Source organism: Oxyura jamaicensis, chromosome 7, assembly GCF_011077185.1.
Source record: "Oxyura jamaicensis isolate SHBP4307 breed ruddy duck chromosome 7, BPBGC_Ojam_1.0, whole genome shotgun sequence".
NCBI classification, from domain to species: domain Eukaryota; kingdom Metazoa; phylum Chordata; class Aves; order Anseriformes; family Anatidae; genus Oxyura; species Oxyura jamaicensis.
Window position 1 is genome coordinate 25,884,822 of NC_048899.1, and position 21,956 is coordinate 25,906,777.

The 21,956-nt window shown below is 47.7% G+C and overlaps 1 protein-coding gene across 5 annotated transcripts in view; it reads right to left on the minus strand.

Moving 5' to 3' along the window:
- Window positions 1-21,956, minus strand: part of GLI2 (GLI family zinc finger 2) — a 192,290-nt gene that overhangs the window by 22,061 nt on the left and 148,273 nt on the right. For all 5 annotated transcript variants that reach the window (XM_035331955.1, XM_035331957.1, XM_035331954.1 and 2 more), the window contains exons 4-8: window positions 19,798-20,000; window positions 17,542-17,733; window positions 7,590-7,791; window positions 5,043-5,256; window positions 3,432-3,545 (exon numbers count right to left, since the gene is read on the minus strand). In XM_035331955.1, coding sequence (XP_035187846.1) covers window positions 3,432-3,545; window positions 5,043-5,256; window positions 7,590-7,791; window positions 17,542-17,733; window positions 19,798-20,000 — 925 coding nt within the window. The remainder of the gene's footprint in view (window positions 1-3,431; window positions 3,546-5,042; window positions 5,257-7,589; window positions 7,792-17,541; window positions 17,734-19,797; window positions 20,001-21,956) is intronic.

Here is a 21,956-nt window from a genome sequence, read left to right on the forward strand (position 1 = left end):
TGCATTGTATAAGGTGAACTTCTTTCATCTGAATTCCTCTGTCACTCATAGATTACAGGGCAGGTACCAACTGATCACTAAAGTGTGGTAGCAACACAACATCCTTGATTACAGAAAACTAATGAGTTACAGAGTTTTGGCAGAAATGGATCAGACTTAATGACAAGACAAAAAACACCCCAATGCCATGGTTGTGGTGGTGGTTGGCTCCAGCCAGGTCATGAGCAGCTGCAGGAAAGGCTGGAGAAAGGAAGAGGCTGGCTTTTGCTGTTTGGTTTTGTCCTTTGCTGGAGCAAAACTTCTGATCTGTGGGGAGCAGGGAAATATGAGAATGAAGAAATCACAAAGCAGACAAAGCTTTTGGTTACCACACTCACCTGACATACACTGGGGAGAGGCATTCTATCTTCTGCATCTTTCAACAGATGGGAAAATGATGCCTAACCCTTACCCAAAGATTTATGCCTCCAGGACACTCTGCAGGGACAAATGTTGAGCCCTCAAAGCACTCCTCTGGAATCAGAAAATTTGGGAAGCTTGAGCAAGATCCCGTAATGAGTGGATTGCAGAGCAGAGCTCCAGGGGCTCTGGCTCCAGTCTGGGGCCCACTGGGATCTTCATAAGTAAGTTAATTTAATGCTGGGCAAGCTGTGAGCCCTCTCCTGAACTTCTCTGTCTACCCATTTCCTCAGTGCTAAATGAATCACTTTTTTTTTTTTTTTTTTGCAACAGCTTGCTATGAGGATTAAAGCATCAACACCTCCACAATGGTGTAACATACAACAGAAATGCAAACTGGTTCAGTTCAGAGGTAAGGATAACAGCCACTCCTACAGACAAGGCAACCAGCAGCCAATATTGACCTGGGAATACCAAACCTTGCTGGTTTTGAACCCCTTCATTCCCTTTCCTCCCAATTACTACCACTGCCCAGTACAGAGCATCCCACCTCCAGGGCAGCTTTAGACAGGAGCACCTGGGGTGATGGACACCATCAGACGCTGTTCCTTGTGATCTGATGCTCCAGTTAGCCCTGTAAGTATTCAGCCACAGCCAGATCCATCTCAAATTGTCTCTGACCTGCCCAGATGGATCAATTTGGCTGCCATCTCCTTCCCCATCAACACCTTCCCAGCACCTACTGAGGGGCTGCAATGATTAATGGCTTAGTGGCATTCTATGGCTTGGAAAGTGAGATGTGCTGTATGAGTTCAACAATTTTCATTAACTAGCTCATGACACACATGCCAGCTGTGACTTCTCAATTCAACAGTTTAGATATGGAGAGGAAGAGATTTGTTTTAATTAGCTCTTAATCTAAAAATAAAAATAAAAAAAAACTTATTGCAAGGTGGCTCTTGGGACAGGAAACTGTAGTAATACACAGAAAGACTTCTGGTGATTCAAAGTACATCAGAGCCCAGAGCAATAGTCTGAGAAAGTTCAAACAGCAGTTTCTTTTTCCTGCAATTCCTGTGTGGCTGAGCTGTGAACACTACCTCTGTTGACATGTTTCTTTCCACAGAAAGTGGTCTCCGAAAAAGTGAAATTTTCTACTACAAATCCTATTTTGCCAAAATGTTTCTACTTTCCAATGGAAAAACTGAATTGAAACCATTTTAATTTGTTGAAGAGGATCGACATGTTTCTTTTCTGGCTAGTTCAACATTAATCTGAATTTACATTGGAGCTATCGTGGTACCATAAGAGAACAGTAACTCAGGTCCCTCATGCCTGGTGCTGCACTGTGTGCCACAGATCTTGTCTGAATTACATTTTTTATAGTGCACACCATCATGGGAGATGCTGTCTGGCCAAGGATTTTAGACACCCAAACCACAACTCACATGAGGCGTTTCCAATACAGCATTTCCAAAACAAAACACACACACAAGCTTTTTTTTTGGGATGGTTGAGCTTCTCACACTGCAAAAAATATATCAGTCAGTAATCAAGTTTTCAGCAGAGTCTCCAGCAGAATGGAAATCCCCAGATTTAACAAGTGGCTGTCGCTTAGACCAGCTGAAAAGGAGACACCCCCGACATTCAGTCTTTTAACCTGCTCTCCTTGCCAGGAATGGACTGTCCCTTACCAGGCACTTTCCAATAATTTCCCAGTCAATACTGAAATGCTGCAAGATGTGAAGCCTACATTTCCCTTGGGGTATTACTCCATGCAGCTCCTCATCAGGAACTAGTAGGCTACCAATGCACATTTTCTTTCTCTTAATTTTACCTTGCTATTCTAATCAAGCCTCCTTGTAACACTTAAAACAATCCCCCCACCTTCTCTCAGTACTTATTTCACATGGGACTCTGTGGATGAAACACTGAGGCAGGGCTGCAGGGGAGAGCCAGGCTGGGCTCTATGAGCACTCCCTGCTGTTGGGCATACACCTCTCCAAATCGGAGCAGAGAAAAGGTGGATGACAGCCGTCGAGAAAGTGGCTGTCTGTCCCACAGCTCCTCTGCTACAGATGCTTGAGAAAACAGGTGATGGCTTTCAGATCTTTTTTCATTTGCTGCAGGAAATAAACACGTGGGCCTGTTAGCCCTGGTGGTGGCCAGATTGGTTTTTTGGGGCATGTGCTTTTGCAGCAGTGTGTGGATGCACTCCTAAACTCAAAGCTCCAGAGAGATGCCTCTTTGCCCTAATCGTGCTGACTACAGCATGTTTATCTTTCCCTGATATGCTATCTTCATCAATTTTACCAGCCCCCTGATGACTGCACACGTTGCTGTCCCCATGCATCATGCTGAGACCTGCTCCTGAACCAGGGCAGAAGGAGAAATTTGTCATCAACTCTTCCATTCGCTTGACAATAACATGGCCTAATATTTCATGAAAATGAAGTGCCCAGAGCACTCCTGATAGTTTACAGTTGTGATAAAGGACGGTCAGATGGATACTGTCAGCCATTAAACAGTTTGCAATCACAGAGCTCTGGAAAGAAAGCAAAGGGCTTTGGGCCCTTCTTGGTGTCAAACGTTGTGTCACTGGTGTAAAGGATGTTGCTAGGAGCAATTCCTCGTTGAATCAAGAAGTCCTTTTTTTTGCAAGCTTTCTACCTACATGCAAGATTCCCTTGTAATCTATGCTTGCTCTGAGACACCAATACTGCTTGCTTTGCAGCACAGAAAACTCAAACATCATTTTTACAGTTATCATGCTTCAAACATTCCTTCCCTCCTCCCTTTGCATCCGACCACAGCAACAGCATGCTGAGTCCCAAGCACACATTCAAATGCCAAAGCAGCTCTGCCCTGTACTGTGCTGGGCTTTCTGCTTCAAGAGACACCCACCTGCCTGGCACGCTTTGATGCTTTGCTCCCAGCTGCAGCAAAACATGCCAAGAGTATCGATCCCAAAGACAACAAGACTCTGCAGCTTTGCTGCCTCAGGCCCGCAACACTTCTCACACCAAGGTTACCTGCGTGGTCGGGGATGCTGGAGGCAAGCCCTCAACTTCGGTCTTGACTTTGCTGCGCTTGTTAATTACTGGGTTGACGGTGCTGCTCACGGCCGATTCACTGCTCTGCTTGCTCTAGGAAGTAAAACGCAGCAAGATGTGGCACCGGGGTTTGGGATGAGAGACTCACTGCAGCATTGTTAAAAGGTAACTATAAAAACAGTCAAGATTGAACGTCAAGAGTGGCTGGGGACAATGGTGTATTGGCCTGCTGGCATGGATTTCGTGTGAAAACTAGCCTGTGTGGGTTTGTGCAAGGCAGAAAGGGGAAAATAAAGGGCACCATCAGCTTCTGCAAGCTCACCAGTGAGCTTGGCTCTTTCAGAGCAATCCAGTCCCTGTCAAATCCATCAAAATATTATGCAACCCCCACCCAAGCCATGATTTTATTTCTAAATGTGATGAAATGATTTGTTGAGAAAATGAATTCCTGGGGGGAGTGGGGAGCTCTGGTTACATGTGAGGGCTCCGTCATACTGGGTGCATGAAAGGCTAATGTGTATATTTTGCTAAGCTCTTAAAAAATGAGAACAACTTCAAGAGAAAAAACTATCCCATTGTATATGCATAAAATTGGAACATTAACATTTTAAATACACTCTTGCTAATTGCTCAAGATTGGTCCTGCAAGTTATTAAACAGAGGCCTAACTCCTGCCAGCCACATTATTTTGGTAGCCAGTTTGTAAGAAGAAAACAAAACCAATCAATCAAATAACCTTCAATAACAAACAGAGTTTGCAGTGCAGCAGCCATGAGAAACCCTAAAACAATAAACCAGTCTGAAAAGTTCAGTATAATACAACTAAAACAACAATTTGAAATGGGTGTGAAATGAGGTGAAATAAGTCTCTGGGGAGAAAACCAATTGCAATTTCAACTTCCAAGGAATGAGTATGGGAAAGGAAAATGATTAAAAATGTTTTGGACAGATTCACTAACCATACACATAGGGAGAGTATGTGCACACATGGAGATGTGTACGTGAGTACACAGGTATTTGCATGGACCAGGTGAGGTGTATGATTTCATACACACCGTGGCATTCCTCATTTTCAAAATGGCCCTGCATTTGGCAAAATTTATGAGTAAAAACAAGAGCAGATACACAATGAGAGAGAGCCACCTGACTCCTGAAAAAGAAGGAACATTACGTAAAACAGCTAGAGGTCTTGTGTAGGATGTAATTATTTGCTAGTAAAAAACGGGATACAGTACTTTAAAACTATCAGCGTGATTCATGCCAGTAGGAAAAAGGAAGGAGGGAGTGGTGAAAGAACAGACAAGGCACGATTCACAGCATTCATGTGCTTATCTGGCAAAACCCTTCAGCGTGTGCCGAATCCCGCTGATTTCAACAGCATGTAACACATGTTCAAGAAGATTTGCTGCCTGAGATGGTCCTGCATATCACATTTAGTGCTTTGATGGATCAGGGCCTTTGGCTCCTGCATAGGTATTTGCATGTGTGGGTGTGTAAGGAAGGTCAGTGGACCAGTATTTGGCTGTGACAAGTCCAGAAATGCTTTGTCAGGAGGAAGAAAAAGAGACGTAAGGCGAGAGCCGCCCCTACCTGACTGGAGTCGGAGATGCAGTTGCTGTTGCTGCTGATCTGTGCCGCAGGCGGGTTGACGGAGATGACAGCCATGTGCTGCCGAGGGGGAAAGGTGGGAGACGGCTGGATCAGGGGAGGAGTGTGCCCGAAGGCTGAGCTCAGGCCTCGCTGCTGGGTCAAGATCTGCTGGTACGTCACGGGGTTGATGGGGTGGGGGAAGCTGAACGCGGGGCTGCAGCAGTGGGAGGAGGAAAAATGATGAAGAGCTATTTTAAACCATGTTTATCACTCTGGCTAGCAACTGACTCCAGTTTGGCCAGGACTTCTCAGAGACTCCAGGAAACTGGCTGCAGCGTCCCAGCTAGATGCTTTAATGCCACAGTAGGCCTGGCAGTCTGCTTTCCTGCGAAGACAAGCTTTCTCTCATGCGTGCCTCAACAAACTTCTTGACCCACGTATCAGACTGACTGTAATTTCTTTGCTTCCTATGTTTAAAAACAGCCAAAGCCTTTGGCAGGGAGTGCAGGACACATCTGGATGCATCTTTGCAGCCCTGTGGCTCCCAGCTTTTCCCAGGCAGACCTATTCTGCAGGCTTGCAAGTTTGGGGTTAAGCTGCCCAGGCTGCGAAACCCCAGCCTCACCTGGCTCAGCTGGCAGAGATCACAGCCCGGGTGAACAACAAGCCATTTAGCACTGTCCCAGCCATGTAGTTTACTCTGCACTCAGGTGAGGGGCGTGCTGGCTCAGGGGACTGCTAAAGTATGTCACCCGTCGTATGTAGGTCACTGGTTCAGCTCCAATCTAGGTCAGCAGTGACCAGAAACACTACCAGCTCCTGGCTGCTTGGGAGCTAGCTGGAGGCAATAGGTTGGAGCCAGGGTGCAGCAGCCAGCGGCATTAAAAATGAAGCCCTGCTTCTGGAAACACGGATTTCACCCCCTGGGATTTGTCCCCTTGACAGAGATGAAGGAACACTGGAGATGTGGTGAGTATCCTCTGCTCCCCTTACTATAGGTGGGTGATGCACAAACCACAGACTCTCAACCCCCCCATTGATTATTTGGTGCCTTTAAAACTTGGGTGCCCTGAACCCTTATCCTCATGGCATTTTTGCTCATGTCACTAAAACTGCCCATGGTGCAAATACTCAGAGAACAGGGTCATTATTAGCAAAAAACCTTATTTCCAATTCTGTTTTTAGAGAAAATATTCATTGCCAGTGACCATACAATTAGTATTTCACTTCTGAAACAGTTAATGACAACTTGACCAGAAGCATAAAGGGCACAAATCACTACAGTGTTAAAGAGCTCTGGGAGTTAAATACGTGCTGCAGTAAATGAGGTGTGATGGCAGGCTGCTGCCCAGCACCGTTGCGTTGCAACAAAGTCCAGAAATGACTTTCTGAAATGTAGCTACAGTCTGGGTCTGAGCGGGTGAGAACAGATTTCATTCCTGCTGTTAATGAATTGCTAAAAATAATAGTAAGTCATTTCATCCCAAATTGCTAACAGTTATCCTGTTATATACGTAACCCATTTTACAATTCATGGTGTTTAAGATACAGCTTTAGAACTCTGAGAAGAATTTCAAATCCATTGTTATTACTCGATTACACCCTAAGAGGTCAACAATTGCCCATTGGGTCTGACTCTGTACTCCACAGACCTGGTGGAAATACCAGCTGCTACCCTGAAAAGCTTGAAATCTGAGTATAAGATCACATGCTACAGGTATGCCCAGTTAAAGACAGGGAGTGACAGGAGTAGAAAAGTAGGATTAGCAGACAAGGAGTCACTATTTTTTTAAGTTAGCATTATGTTAGATCGTACAATTTCTAAATGACACTGCCAGATAAAGTAACTGATAAAATTAATGTAATAGTGACTAATGGCAATGTCCCTGACTTCCCCTACAAGTTTTACAAACTCTTGCTTTGCAACAACAGTGTTAATTAGAACTAACATATTTAACAGTTAAGTAATAAAAAGAATAATAACATTGTGAAACCTGGGTTAAGCAATCAGGGCAGGAATTGACAACAGTGAGCTGCCTAGTGTAAGTGCTTTTTAATTAAGATTTGAGCAAAACTTTACTCAAGGGCTTAGATTTTTTTTCAAATGTGTTTTTAGAATTAGGCTCTTAAATCCACCCAGGCAACATTTTTTTTTAAGAACGTGGGCCAATAATTTCAAGAATACTTTGGGGCAATCTCTTAAATCAGAGGGGTTTCTTAATCAGTTGAACTATGCACAATGAGCGTTTTGTTAGACAAATTTATTCTCCATTTCTGCTTGCTTGCAAAGAGGCATGATCATACTGTAATTACTGGAAACCTGTAACCAATACTCCCATCCAGCAACCCATCCCCTCTCCCCCAGACATTTCCAAGTACCCTTTCAGATGCAAAACCAGAGGGGGCTTGGATTTCATACACCACACAGCTCCAGTGCACAGAAGGAGAGGTTTGGAGGCAGGGAAAGTCTCCCTTGCTGTAGGGGACATCACTCCTCTGTTCAGGGGACACTTACACAGCGAGACTGAGCCGTTCCCAAAGCATTACCTTATCGTCCCAGCAGATAAATGGCCATAGGAGCCGCTCGCTGCAGAGCTGCTTCTGGAGTTGTTAATGTATGCCACGAGGGAGTTTGGGGAGGTCCTGATCATCGTCTGGAGATCAATGCTGGCATCAGACAGCGGGGAGATAGACAGGGCTCTTTTTCGGCTTAATCTCGGAGTCACCCGTGGGCTTGAAAACCGGGACACTGTAGGAAAGAGAGGAGAAGAGAAAAAAGCAGAAAGTCAGACAAAATCAGCATGCTGCTCCCTTCCTGCAGCCAGGTGAAGGGAAGGAAATGCCTGGTGGCCGAGGGTGGGTTTGGGCAGGCAAGGGGGCACCTCCCAGAGCACTCCCTTGCTGTGCTGGGGACAGAGAGGAGCTCTGGGATGGGCAATGGAATGGGGCTGAGACCTGCTGCTCTCGTGCCTGCCACAGGATGTGTAAGAAGCGGTTTGGGCAGCAGCTGCGCTTGGGTGGGAGGTTTCCTCTCTGCTCGGTGCCGAGTGACACGGGTCAAGCAGCATGGCAAACGCTGGTGTGCTTCGTCCTCCTCAGAGGATAAACAGAAGCCTGTCAATCATCCCTTTTCTCTGGCACTAAATTAACTTGAAATTAAAAGGGAAAAGGCCCCGGAAGATTTCTGCGAGCACGGCCGTTCCCGTTGACTTGGTGGCAGGAGAAGGCCAGCGGAGCTGCGCGTCAGAGCCTGGGCGACCCCCAGAAACGGTGCGTGTGTTGGGAGCAGGATGAAAGGAGTGTGAGCACAGTGCTGACCACCCAATTAATGAGGGAGGAGAGACTCCAGGAGCCCCAAAAGTAAATTAAGAGTTTTAAGAAAAGCAATTTGGCAGCTCAGGCGCAAAGTTCAAGCTCTCCTCCTCCAAGGGGACCTGCCAGTGCCTGGACCCTATTAGCAATTGTCAATCATTCAGGCATGAAGTCATTTTCAACCCTGCCAGTCCCATTTGTGGATCTGCAATACACGGCGAGTTACTGCTCTACTAATTTGGCCTCCCCCAGTGTTTCAGCATCGCTAACTGGAACAACTGACTTCATCCTGAGGAAACTCTGCCCAGGACTAAATCACCTGCAAATCACCGGGTGGTGCGGATGGGAGCTGGGCAACATCACAGCAGTCCCCAAGAGCCAGGTACCAGCTCTGGCTCCTGGCTGAGCCCCAGCCCTGCCTGGACAGGCTTGTCCCTCGAAAGCCAGGAGAGCAGCCTCCAGGGAAAGAGCTGCCTATTTAAAAAAAAAAAAAAAAAAAGATTCCTAAGAGTAAAAATATGCCACTGGGCCATGCGGTCTGGCAGATGATCCCCGTCATTCACCCAGGTGAGTGCAGTGCTGTATTACTACCTGGTTTTTCCAGCAGTGGTCTCCCCAGAAAGCTGCCCTGCAGGCTTGCTCTGGCTATATCGTATTAAAGCCTGTGAGGGAAGAAGTAACTTGCCCAGACAGGCAATATAAGTTGCTTCACTTCAGACAGTCAGAGGGACAGATTTTGGTTGTGTATCACTAAACACAAACCCAGCACTTTCCAGAAGCATGAACTTTCAGCCCTGCAGATAGTGCTGGTACAAGAGAGGTTGAACGGGATGTACATATTGGCAAAATATATCTGCTAGCACGACAAAAGATTCCTCGATTTTTCTTGGCTTGCAGAAGTTTGTGTCAACATTTTCCTGAGATCAGTGTCAGGGCTTCAGTCTCCCAGTGCCCACATGAGTCACCCGTGTACCTAAGTGGCACCACCATTACCATGCCTGGGTGCTGTGCAACTGATGGGACTTAGTGTCATTGTCCCCTTGCTACCCTTAATGTCCCTCACTGCACAAGTTAAGTGACTTGCCCAAGGTCACAGGGGAAGTCCAAGGCTAGGTTGGTACTTGAACCAAGCACTCTTGTGATTCTTGTCCTATGACCGAGAAGCCTCAGGAATTGCTCGCTGTGATGCCTTCACTGCAAGGCTAACAATACTGGGAGTTTCTCCTAAAAATCAGGTTGTTGTATATATGCTGAACCCTTTCTTACAGTATTTTGTAAAACTACATTTTACAGCTTCATGGAGCAGAGAGAAGCTGAAAACATGACTCAAAGACCAGGTAGCAGACCCAAAAATCACACAGCGGTCTACAAAATCACCTTGTGACTGTTAAAGCCACCCTGTGATCTGGTGGGACTAGACTCAAACTTTCCAAATGCTTGCAGCCAGCCCTTCCCAGCCCTGCTCTGCTGCAGAGTGGCACGTCCCTCGGGAGCTGGAAAAGCAGCCACCGTCTTGTAGAGGTGCTAAGGAAGGAAAACTAAAATGAGCGAATGAATTCCCCTCCGCAAAGGCGAGTCCTGCCTAAAGGCTGGCTTGGAGAACACCCAAACTTCACACTTTGTTCACGAAATATGGGCCCTGCCAGGCCCCCAAACCACGCAAGGGTTGCTTGGGTCCAGATTGTAAAGTTGAAAACAGTGCTGTGTCTACAACATAGTGATGTATTAATAGCACTGATGTGAACTAATTTTTTGTTGTTGTTGTTGTTTTTCCCTGGCAATAAGGCCAATACAGGAGCCATGACCCAGGAAGACCTGGGTGCTGTTGCCAGTCCTCCCCAGCCACATATCCTTGAGCAAGTTGCTTCTTCTTTGTGTGTCCCTATTTCAGTGTCATCTATTCAGATGAGCTCCTGTACAGAGGGTTTGTGTTTTACTCCCTATGTATTACACCTTGTGTGATGGGGCTCTATCTCAGCTGAGTTGACAATGTTTCTGTCGTACAAATAATATGCATCTTTTCAGATATGGATATTGCTTTCTGCATTTGCATTCCCACAAGTCTCCTCCTTCTCTAACAGAAGGAAGCAGGCCAGATTTGACAGTCATATTTATCTCTGTTACTCCCACACCTCAAGGGAGATCTGTTTATTAATGTGCCACTTCCCTTGATAAATTACTAAATAGAAAGAAAAGCCTTGTACTCATTTCTCGCTGTTCTTTCCAATGATTTATGTCCACAGCACTGGTTCAGCCATTGGTCACTGTTAATTTGCAGAGTGAAGAAGTCCTGATGTCCAACAGAAGCCCTGGTTTTACCGGTGCAACCAACGCAGGCACCCTCCTGGCTTCACACAGGTATGTCATTTTTTCCTTGTGTAAAACTCTACAGGAAGCTGTCAGATTTGCAAGCTGGCCTGGGACTTCCTGGCACCAAACCAGTAATATGCATCGTGTTACTGTCCGCTCTAATTTAGATCTTGCACGTACCGTGGGCAATATGAAATGTTTGATAGCAGATCCAATAGGTTAGGCTCATGCTTTACACAAAAGCCTCTGAGATCTTGTGGGCTTTCAGGGAAAGCTGTGACCTAAAATCAAGCTATGGATGAACAATTCATCTCTTCTTAATAAAACCTGCCCAAGATGCCCAGGAAGGGAAGCGTCTGGGAAACATAAAAGGAATTTAAACACACAAGGAAGCACTCATGAGTGCATTTAGGAAGAGGGAAATGTTTCACAATTATTTCTGAAAAGCAGATTAACAGCTGCAGGATCATTCTTAATAATAAAATCAGCCTGACCTCATCCCCTGATCTGAGGACACGGAGCATGAACATTAAATGATAACAGGCAGCAGCAAAGATAAATATTAGAGTAGCTGTACACATAGGCAAGGTGTTCAGTATTGCTTAGAATAGGGAAGCAAAATCCTGTATTGCCTGAGGTCCAGTGATGTTTCAAAGGAAACAGTGCATACAACTTTTCCAGCACTGACTGCCCAGAGAAGTAAATGAAGGCAGGATCCATTTTCAGGCACAGAGAGATGGAGACAGAGAGCCTCGGGAGGATTTATCACTAAAACTCCCCCAACTCGTCTTCCCTTTCAAAAACGCTGACTTAGCAAACCCAACAATGTTAGCTTCAAGATTTTTTTGATATTTGGAAAAAACATTAGGAGAAAAGTTTCCAAACTGTTTGAGCACTCCCTTCATCACTCATGAAAGAAAAAAAATATCAGTTGTTGTTCTAAAAGAAGTTTTGTTTAGAAGCCTAAAGTCATGATAGGTTACAATTAATTTGAAAATGTCAGAAGTTAAACCAAAATTAGGGAATATTTAAAATTAATTCAAATCATCTGCCAGAGTTTCAGTTTTTAAAACAAACTTCTCTATGCCTCTCTACCTCAAATATAACCTTTTTTTTTTTTTTTTTTTACCTTCAGTCACTTTCCCTTGAATAGTACTCCTTCTCACTTGGGTCCAGAAAGAAGTGATGGACCAACGCCCCCACTTCATACAGGGTCTGTGAATTATCACATCCACGAGTTACTCAGAAGCCAGGATTTTCTTCCCCAAATTAAATTTTCCCATAATGGGCCAGCCTCCCACTTCTATACGCGTGGCAGCTTCTGGCCTGAGCCCCGTGGCTGTTCCCAGGGCTGTCGTGTCGGAGGGCCTGGCCGGGTCAGGATCAGGCCCAGGCTCCCAGGGGAGGCTGGAGCTGAGGTTCCTGCCCCAGCCGCTCACCATGGCCGTGGGCTGTCAGAAGGACACCGAGGGAGGTGGCTTTCCTGCAGGGAGATTTCAGGCCTCTGTATCGCACTAGAAATTGTGGCAGCAAAGCCCTCCTGAAAGGAAAGGGCTCCCTCAGTGGGAGCTCCTCTAGGGCCTCATGCCTCTGACCCTCCTTTTTTTTACTGGAACCTATGCAGAAGTTTCAGCTGCTTCTTTATGGACAAGCACATTGCTGTGGTCTCGATCACAGAGGGACACTGGGGAAATTTGCTACCAAGTGGCCAAGCCCATAAGGCACGTGGGCTGCAAATGCTCACCCCCTTCCCCACTGAAACACCGCCAGGGCCTCCGCTTCCCCTGCATGCCCCACAAAGTCCTGGGATAATCCCAGCGCTATCAGCATGGTCCCTGTCCCTGTCCGCTCACCAAGGAAACTCCACCCAAATCGTACAGAAATACCCCCTCCTCCCATCATCAGATTAAATCCATGGACAACATAAGAACACAAGACGATCCCTTCATCAAGAGGCAGCAGCAATAAGCTACTCACGCTCTTCGCATAAGCAGTTCCTTATTCCCCTCTCCCCTTCTGCAGGGGCAGCACACGTCTCACTTAGACTGCAGCAGATGCTGGACATTTGTTCTGGCACCAGACGCTGGCCTGGGACCCTTCTTTCTTCCCTCCCTGGGGCCTGATCAGCTTCGAAGTTCAAGGAATACTAATGCTTCCCTCAAATCCTTGCTGAAAGACAAGGCTGCATTCTTCTACTCCCAATCCACAAGGTGACTGTTTAGACGACCCAACTTGCATATGTAAATTGAATTCTTTAGAAACCAGAGTGCAGAGGGATTCCAGACAGAGCGCTTATGGGATGCTCTGGGACTTTTTCTCTCTTCTGCACATATTTTTCTGGGGAGGAAAACAGCATTGCTGGCTAGAACTGGGTGGGAAACCGTTTCCCATTCTCTGAACCTTTTCTGAGATTTCAGCAAGTTTCCATTCTGTGCTGGGACAAAGAAAACAACAACAAAAAAGTTATTTCAGAGTTTTTAAAGAAGCGACCACAGGGCGCGCCGTCTGCCTGGAGTAGCCAACAGCTGGCTGGTTTGTGGAAGTCATCTGCGACCCAGCACACCCAGCCTGCACACCCCGAGCTGCTCCTCAAGCCCCAGGCAAGGCACTTAATTCCCGGGTCACCGTGAGGCTGGTTCCCCTCTGTCTCTCCGGATGGAGCAGTCACTTCGTGTCAACCTGCTGGAGGAGTCCTGAACTCACCTCTCACGCTCCTGTTAACTGCAGTAACCACTGGGCTGCACTGCCAGCACGGCTCCTCACCCCGAGGACTATAAAGTCATTTACTTGAAGTAGAATTGCTCCAACAACAGTGACTGCAAGAGGCCGACGCAGTGGCCAGTGAACAGTGAATCACTGTTTGACTTGGGGGAAATAAAGTCCTACTTGATCATTTGCCCACATCCTGGGCAACTGTGCCAGATGCTGGTCTGTTGGCTATCCTGGGCTGAACAAAGCCTTTTCCCAGCTGAACTGCTGTTATTAAGTCAAGACTTTTGTGACTGCCATGCACGGGGCAGCAAGATGCAGGGCAGGGATCCCCTCCCTAGCTCCAGAACCGGATGAAATGCCATTGCAGCACTGCTGTTGGTAACTGCTGGGTTGCACAGACATCCACGCAGTACTCATGACCTGAGTGACTTTCTCTGTACAGTGCTGCTTGGACATAAAGTGAACTCAAGATGTTTTTTCTCCCATTCCCTGACTCAGTATGGACAACCCAATCCCACTTTTGACACTGTGCAAACAGAAGTGATGGATTTAAAGACAAGCTTGGCTTCCACTGCTGGCCATGAAACTCCTTATTCTGAAGATCTGTGTCTTGTTCTCAGGGTTGCCACTGCTCTGCTCTCTGATCATTTGATCTTTCCTTTCCAATGATGAAATGGCTTTGCTTTGTACAATACTTAGAGATCTTCTGATGTACAGGGCTATTAGAATACAAACAACAAGTCAGTCTAAATTAACTCTTCTTGAGAGCAAAAGGCACTTCCAGAAGGGCTGCAGGTAATGACAAAAGCCCTTGTGCTTATGGAAAAAAAACAGCTGGATGCACTAAATATGCTCAGAAAGCTGTAGTCATCTCCAGTCTCATCTGTGCTCTCCACTAATCTTTTCTACCTCATGCATGGGTGCCCTCACCTCTCATCCTATAACCTGGAATAATACACCATGTGGCACGCACTTCTAGGATAGAAATGTAAAAGATTGTTTGATCTGTGGAAAAGAATCTCAAACGTGTCCCACCAGCCATGCTGTGACATTGGAAAGGGGCTAACTTTTGCTTTGAAAATGTAGGCTTTCTGGCAAATAGATTAAGTCAGGATTCAAACTCTGCTCTTGGATTCAGAGTCCCTGCTTGGATGGATAGAATGAAACAGGCCAGCTACCTGAAGGGTTGGGTATTTTTCACTGTCACTGGCTGGAAGTCCCAAACAGCCTGGTCTGTAACACTGGGATTTGGTCTATTTTAGTGGTTTAACTATTGATGTAGCTGCACAGTAAAAAACCTGCAAGAGAGATGCAGCTGTGGAGCACCCTTGCTCAGTTATTATTTAAACACTCTGACACATGGACAGTACCAACAGGCTCCAGACAACACTGATGCCCTATTCCTGACTCCACACATCTGATATAGTGAAAAAACACAGACAAACTCAGAGTCATTGAGGGATTCTCCAAGAAGTGCTACTAGAGCAACCAGAAGGGCCCAGCTGCATGGAAGAAAAAACATACTGTCTGAGGCTCCCGTGGACCTGCAGATGCTTGGAGGTGATGTGACACTGAATAGGCCTTTTTTTAAAAATGTGCTTATCTTCCTCTTTTGCTTTTGCAGGTGTCAGTGTTATCACAGATGTGCTGCATGTGGTCTAACAGGAGCTACCTGCATTTCAGCACCCAGCAAAATAATTCTTGTAAAGTTCATAGATTCTGGGTCTCTCTGGGAAGAACAGGGCTCTCTGCCTCGCAGCACCTCTCATTCAGTGACTCACTAGCTTTTTATGCATGCTACTGATATTCTTGTCTCAGAAAAACACCATAAGAGGATGCTTTATTAAATTATCTGTTCAACTATTTACTTAGTCCCCACTGATTTAAATTTTTGAAATAGCTTTCTAAAGAGAGAGGGATATTCCAGCTCGTCAGCCTCAGAGCCATCCATTTTACTCTCTGCCTAATAATGAACGATTCTCTCTTCATGCTGACACTGGGCCTCCTTCATCAGACAGGCTGGTATACTGGGGGTAACGTGTTAAGCCCACCAACAAAATACCAACCTACGTAAGGTAGCCTGATGTCTCAGGATCCAGATTTGATGTTAGGAAACACTAAAATGGAAAACAGCAGCACCTAAGTTCCTCTGACTTCAGATATGCTTTTATATGCCTCAGTGGACCACAGTTGGTCACAGTTCCTGCAGCAGCACCAAGCACAGGGGGAGTGAGGGAGGACAAAGTAGAGCCCTGCATGTGACCACTGCCGGAGCCCTCCCTGGGCTGATGGATAAAGCTGAATGCATAGGCCAGAGACTGGCACTGGGCTGCTGCTCCTTCACACGTTCTTAAAAAGTAGCCTTGTGGTATCTCAGGTTGCATCCTCACGATGTACAAAAGTTTTCACTCAGAGCACGCAAAGGCCCACAGAAGTCTTTCCAGTTACTGATCAGCAAAGCTTTACTGAAAGATCAAAATAAATGCTTGGTGAGCCCTGGCTTTCCAATGCATAATGGTCACGAGCATGGCTGCATGAAACTGGGACCTTTGTTACGTGATTTACTCTAGAGCCATTTTCAGGAGAAGCCAAGCGGGAAGAGAGTCTTCTGCCCAGGGAATAGCTCGGATGACTTCGGATAAAGACTGATCTTCATCAAAACCTGAGAACAGGCATCTTGGTGTGCTGAGCGTCAGCCTGCACTAGCACGAAAACAGTTGTGTTTGCTTCTCTTACTGGCTGTTTATCTGGCACTTCAGTGAGGCACTGCCGGTCAGAGATGGACTAATAAGGAGGCAAGGAGGAAGGAGTCTTGTTCAAGAGCCTGAGGAGAACTTGGCAGAGCCCATTTGCACCCATCTGCTAAAAGCACAGACTTTAACCCTTCAAATAGAAGACTGAGAGCAGCCTTACTGACTTGCTGCTTTGTAGCAGGGAAACCCTGAACATATTTTGGATGTTAGAGGCAGGATGACATCAAGGAGCATGTGCTCTCCCTTTCAGCCTAGGATCCAGGGCTCCAATCAGTCTAACAATTGGCGGCAGAAAATGACTACTCAGGTAAAACTTTGGCAGCAGCTGCAGACGAGATTTTTTTTTTTTTTTTTAGTTAGAAACATCCGAAGTCCCTATCACTGAACAGCCAGAGCAGCTTTTATCATTCTAAACCAGTCACTTTACGAAGCAGCAAGACCGCAAAGTCTTTCATCTTAAAAGCTCAACAACAGAAACTGTGAAGCGGTAATGAAATGATGCAGAACCCCACTCTAAAAATTATAATGGTCCACAAGCAAATCCAAAGGCAGCCCAGCAACCAGAAGCTGGGATCTGAAAGCCAAGCCAAGATTTCTCTTTCTTGCAGCAGAACTAAACCCCAAACTGCCCTCCAGAATATCTGTGTAACCCCAGTTTTTACAAGATATGGTATAAAGTGAAAGGAAAGAAATTTCTAGCGGCTCTAAAAATCAGCCGGACCTCAGATACTCTCCCACATAAACATTACCCATCACACCAGGGCAGTGGTCAGGCCGTGGGGGTGACTCAGCACTGCAGTCATTAACATCATTTTAGTTCTTCTTCGTTTAGCCATGAACCAGAACTTTCTGAGTTTTTAATGCCTGATACTAGTATAAATACAGCATTCCTACAGTTTTTTTTTTTCTCCCACAAAGTATGAGCACAATCCTCTCCACCGTAGCTCCCTGTTAATGTACTTTTCTCCTCGGAGGTTTTGTTTTGCAGTCTCCAAACCCAGAGGAGGGTCCTGCTGCGCCAAGCATGGCAACAGGGGGAAGTGGCCAGCCCCTGCCCCAGACGCCAGCTGGACAAAACATCGGGGCAGGCAGGCAGGATGGGAAGCTGGAGCACCCCACAGCACGCAGTAGTTGCCCATGGGCAAGGCAGTGGGACAGCAGCATCGCCCCGTTCACTGGACCAGCCCACCTCCTACCCATGCAGCAGCCCTTCCAAAAACACCTCAGTGCATATATTTTAAATTAGGCATAATTTATATATAGATGTATGGGACAAGACGACATTTCAAGCCAAAAATTATCCAGTAGCCCATGGGTTTCAGCAGGGCAGGGTGACCACATAGAGCAACCTCCACCTGAAAGACAGCCCCATCTATCTGCCCCGAATTTTGGTAGCATGAACCACTACTCACCGTCGACGGGGCTGAGGTACTCATGGAGGTGTGCCGTGCTGGCTGCTCCCCCGCTCTGCATCAGGATGTCCCCATAGGGGTTGGGGTGGCCGGCCATCAGCGTCATTTGGTGGTAGTAGTCCGTGGGGTTGGCTCCTGGTGGTGGCGGGGGCAGCCCAAAGAGGCCTCTCTCCTTCAGATGCTCGTGAGCCACTGCCGAAGCCGGGGGCGAGGAGGAGAACATGGGGAGAAGGTTCCCAGAGGACGTTAGACCTCGGTGCTGAGGCGGGCGGCCCCGTCCCCCCCCGCGCCCCCCGCCAGCCCTCTCCGCGCGGCCCCGCTCAGCGTGGCCGTGACGTGAGCTTGGGCGTGTTTCTGCGGACAAAAGAAACTAAGCTGGGGCCTCTGCATTCCTCCATTTCCGCAAATTTATAAACAATCTCTCGTTCCCCCTTCTAATAATCCTCCTGTTCGGACGCAGCCATCGCCCCGGGGAGGGGGGAGAGGGCCCGGCCGCCGGCAGCAGTAACCCTGTCAGCATCCACATCCCTGCCTATTAGGAAGGAAAGACAAATGCAACCCAGTTCCCGATAGCGGTGCGAGGAAATTAAAGCCAAGGTCTAATGCATAGAGCTAGGTTTAGTGTCTGGCAGCCTAAAACCATTTTGGCTGCCAAAGCCAATTACGCTCACTTTCTCCCAGCTGTAATTTTTCAAACCTGCCTCCCCACCCACTTGCCCCATTAACTTATTTACCGCGGCCTTAAAAAAAGAAAGAAAGAAGGAAAGAAAGAAAGAAGGAAAGGAAAGGAAAGGAAAGGAAAGGAAAGGAAAGGAAAGGAAAGGAAAGGAAAGGAAAGGAAAGGAAAGGAAAGGAAAGGAAAGAAAAAAGAAAAGAAAAGAAAAGAAAAGAAAAGAAAAGAAAAGAAAAGAAAAGAAAAGAAAAGAAAAGAAAAGAAAAGAAAAGAAAAGAAAAGAAAAGAAAAAAAAGAAAAGAAAAGAGAAACCCAAAACACAATGCTTCTTTTTCATAGCAAATAACGAAACTGGCTTTGACGGGGGATGACGGGACAGAGTACATGCACAGCAGCCGTCGTGCCTCTGCGCTGCCGGCAGCTGGGAACTCAGGCACTTGCTCTGGTGAGGCTGTGGAACAGAAGCCCCCTACATCAATATCACGTTTTGGGTGAGGGAAGGAGGCATAATACATCTCCCCATCACTGTAGGAATGTTTTTTTTTTTACCCACAGAAGATGGTTTAATGCTGCCAGACAGTAAACCAAGGCCTTGTTGCTCTCTAGTGTGTTTTGTTTGCCCCAGTGGTGGCTCAGGAGCTGAGAGACACTGGGATTTGCTGGGTGTGCAGTCTGATAAAGCATTTCTGGTGAAGTGAGTCACAGCTGGCACCTCCCCAAGTCAAAGCAGGGTCATGTTATAGTCAACATGACATACACGGCAGCCCAAATTCACCATCAGGATAAAATAACGATGACCAAGGGAACTCACACAGATCTATCTCGGCTTTTAGAAAACAAGCTCTGAGGTCCTGGAACCCTCCCAGGAAAGCTTTGCATTTTCCCCTTTCCCTCCTTGGCTATTTTTGTCCTGGACATGGGGAGCCAGTACCCATGCTGACCCCACGTGTGGTCTGCCTGGGCTGCGTGGGTACCACCACCTCCACATGCTCTGAGCACCAGCTTCCCACACACCCTTGCCTTCTCCTCAGTACTTCAGCAGAGCGGCTCAAGAGCAAGGAGGAAGAAAGGCCCACTCCTTCGCCCTGGAGCCATGCACGCCCCTGCACACAAAGCCAAGGAGAGACAACCCAGCCGGCATCGCCTCCTCTGTGCTGGGTCATCCACGGACACACCAGGCAGCCAGGACAACTGTGACCCTTCTAGAGGGGAGCAAGGCTTCTGGTAGAGACATCAGAGTAGGAAAGCTCAGAAGAGAGCTGAGAGCGCTGCAGAAAGGAACATACTTTAAGCAAAATATTTATAATACGATCCAGTGGTAATAGATATTCTCACGCTCTGCTTTCTCAGCGCAATGATGCAAAACAAATGTGTAGTTAAAGGGGAAGAAAAAAAAAAAAGAAAGAAAAAGAAAAAGAGACAGCTTTCCCACTTCAGAGAACAGCTGCGGAGCCCTCGCAGCTGTAAGTCCCTGGATTGCAGGGAACTTCAGTGCTCATGAGTGACAAGACAAGCGGCACAACACAGGCATCCCCGGCGGTGAACCCAGGACCGGCTGTGACAGGCAGGATGCGGTCTCTTACCGTCGGCGGGGCTGAGGCCCCTGGCAGCGGAGATGACGGAGAGCGTGGGGCTGCCGTGGACGGAGCGGAGGTAGTGCTCCATGTGGGGCGTCACGTAGGGATGCGGCGGGCTGAAGGGCGACTCGCCGGGCCCGGTGGGGTGCGGAGACAGGCGGATGAGGGAGATGTCGGAGATGACGGGGCTGCCGCTCAGGGGAGGAGGCCTGAGGAGGAAACAGAGAGAGGCTGTCACTCGCGGCCGCACTTCTCCCTCTGACCCTGCCGGGAGGAGGTTGAGAAGGGGGCTAAAAATCACCTGGTGCCTGGCAGCTTGCCCTGCCTGGGCTGCCTTGCTGAGGGGTGCAGGCAGCATGGGGCCAGAGCAGCTCCTATGTGTCTGGAGCCAGCCCCAGCCCCCACACTGGCAGGATGGGGATGCGGGGACGGCCACAGCATCCACCCTGCCGCCCAGCCACATGAGTGGATGCAGCTCGGCGGCCCCGACCGCGCGGCCCTCCCGCCCGCGTCCATCAGGGCTTGCACAAACCCCCTTGACAGGTCGGCCTTACAGTTCAGAGGGCAAAAGTTCAGGAGAGGTTTTATTGCATGCTTTCTGGGGGCCACCACTGCTAAATGCCTCAGATCTTCCCCAGGCTAAACGTTACCTGAGAGAGGAGCCAGCAAATGCTAGGGATTCAGCAGGTAATAAAAAAAGTCAGAGGCGTGTTTCAGCACTTGAGCAGTTTTCACAGGGTGGGAAAAGACGGAAGAGAAATCACGCAGACATCTCCCAGACATATCTATTCCAGTATCCTCTGTCCTCTTACACAAACCGCAGAGGATGTGAGGAGGGAAGAAAAAATTACAGGCCCTGACCCGAGAAGCAGAGAGTCTGAGCTAGACACCGAAACAGGCAGAGCTGCCATCAGGCCAAACGGCAGGGCTGAATCTGCTCTGCATTAGCCTCCCCTGTACTGCCAAGGCTGCTGGAAGCGGAGCTGCTTGGAGTCGGGCTCACGCCAGGGCTGGTGCTGGGCCCTGCCTGGGTGCCCCAGCAGAGCTGGGGGAGATGGACGTGTGCCCGACGGTACGGCACCCCGGGGACGGGGCACCACGTGGATCTGGCAGTCCTGGCACAGGGATGTGGGATGCAGGCTGAGCTACGGGGTGGCATTACCAGTGTCCTGCCTTAAGAATATCCAAACTTGCCATTAGTGAGCAAATCCATCTCTGCGCACAGATAACCACAAGCACGAGGGTCTGAGCAGTTCAGGCACGCCACCTGCACCTCAGGATGTCAGTCCCACCCTGCCTTATCAACAGCTCAGGTGCACTCTAATTTATTTATAATACTTGCATATCAACAAAACCACACAGAAACGTAAAATAAGTTTTGCAGACTTATTCAGCAGTTTACGAGCGTGTTTGTCTTTGTTTGATCTTCTGTGTGTTTCTCTGTCTTTCTGATAAATTAGTAAACCTTGTGGTTTTTTGAACACTTTCTGCTGATGGGTAGTAAATTAAATGTCTTTTAAAATATTTATAGTTCAAAGTACTCTCCTGTAGCACTACACCGCGTGGCTCGCTGGTGTGAAATACAAGGCAGTGAAACCGTATCAGATACAAAGCTCGGCGAGGGACTGGCGGCGACGCACAGCCGCCGGCACGCGCTCCTCGCACCGAGAGCTGGGTTTTGCCAGAGGAACACCCAGCGGGATCCAGCCTGTTTTCCTTCACGGCGCCGAAAGACAAACTTATGATGGCATCGCTATTTCAGACCTCATAACCTCCCCACCTGCGTCGCTCCAGCAGTTTGTTACCCAAATTACGGGGTGACGGAAGCCACCCTCGGAAAGGGCTGTCAGGAAGGCTGCAGCCGCGGCCGGCGGGCTGCTTGCTGCCGAGGCTGCTCGTAACGGCGGCCGAGCACGGAGCCGACCAATTTATTTCTACCGGGGAGGAGGGAGAAGTGAATCAAAGCCTCTGTTCCAGATTTAGTTTCAATTCATTTCTAATAATCTCCACCGCCTCATCTGGAAAAAATGAAACAGGATTAAAAAAAATGATGTCATTAAGAAAACATCTGACTAATTTTTCTTCTGACGAAGACTTAATATAAGTGAGGGGGGGGGGGATGTAAATTAAAAGCAGCCCCAATCTTCCCTGGGCCACAGAGCCTG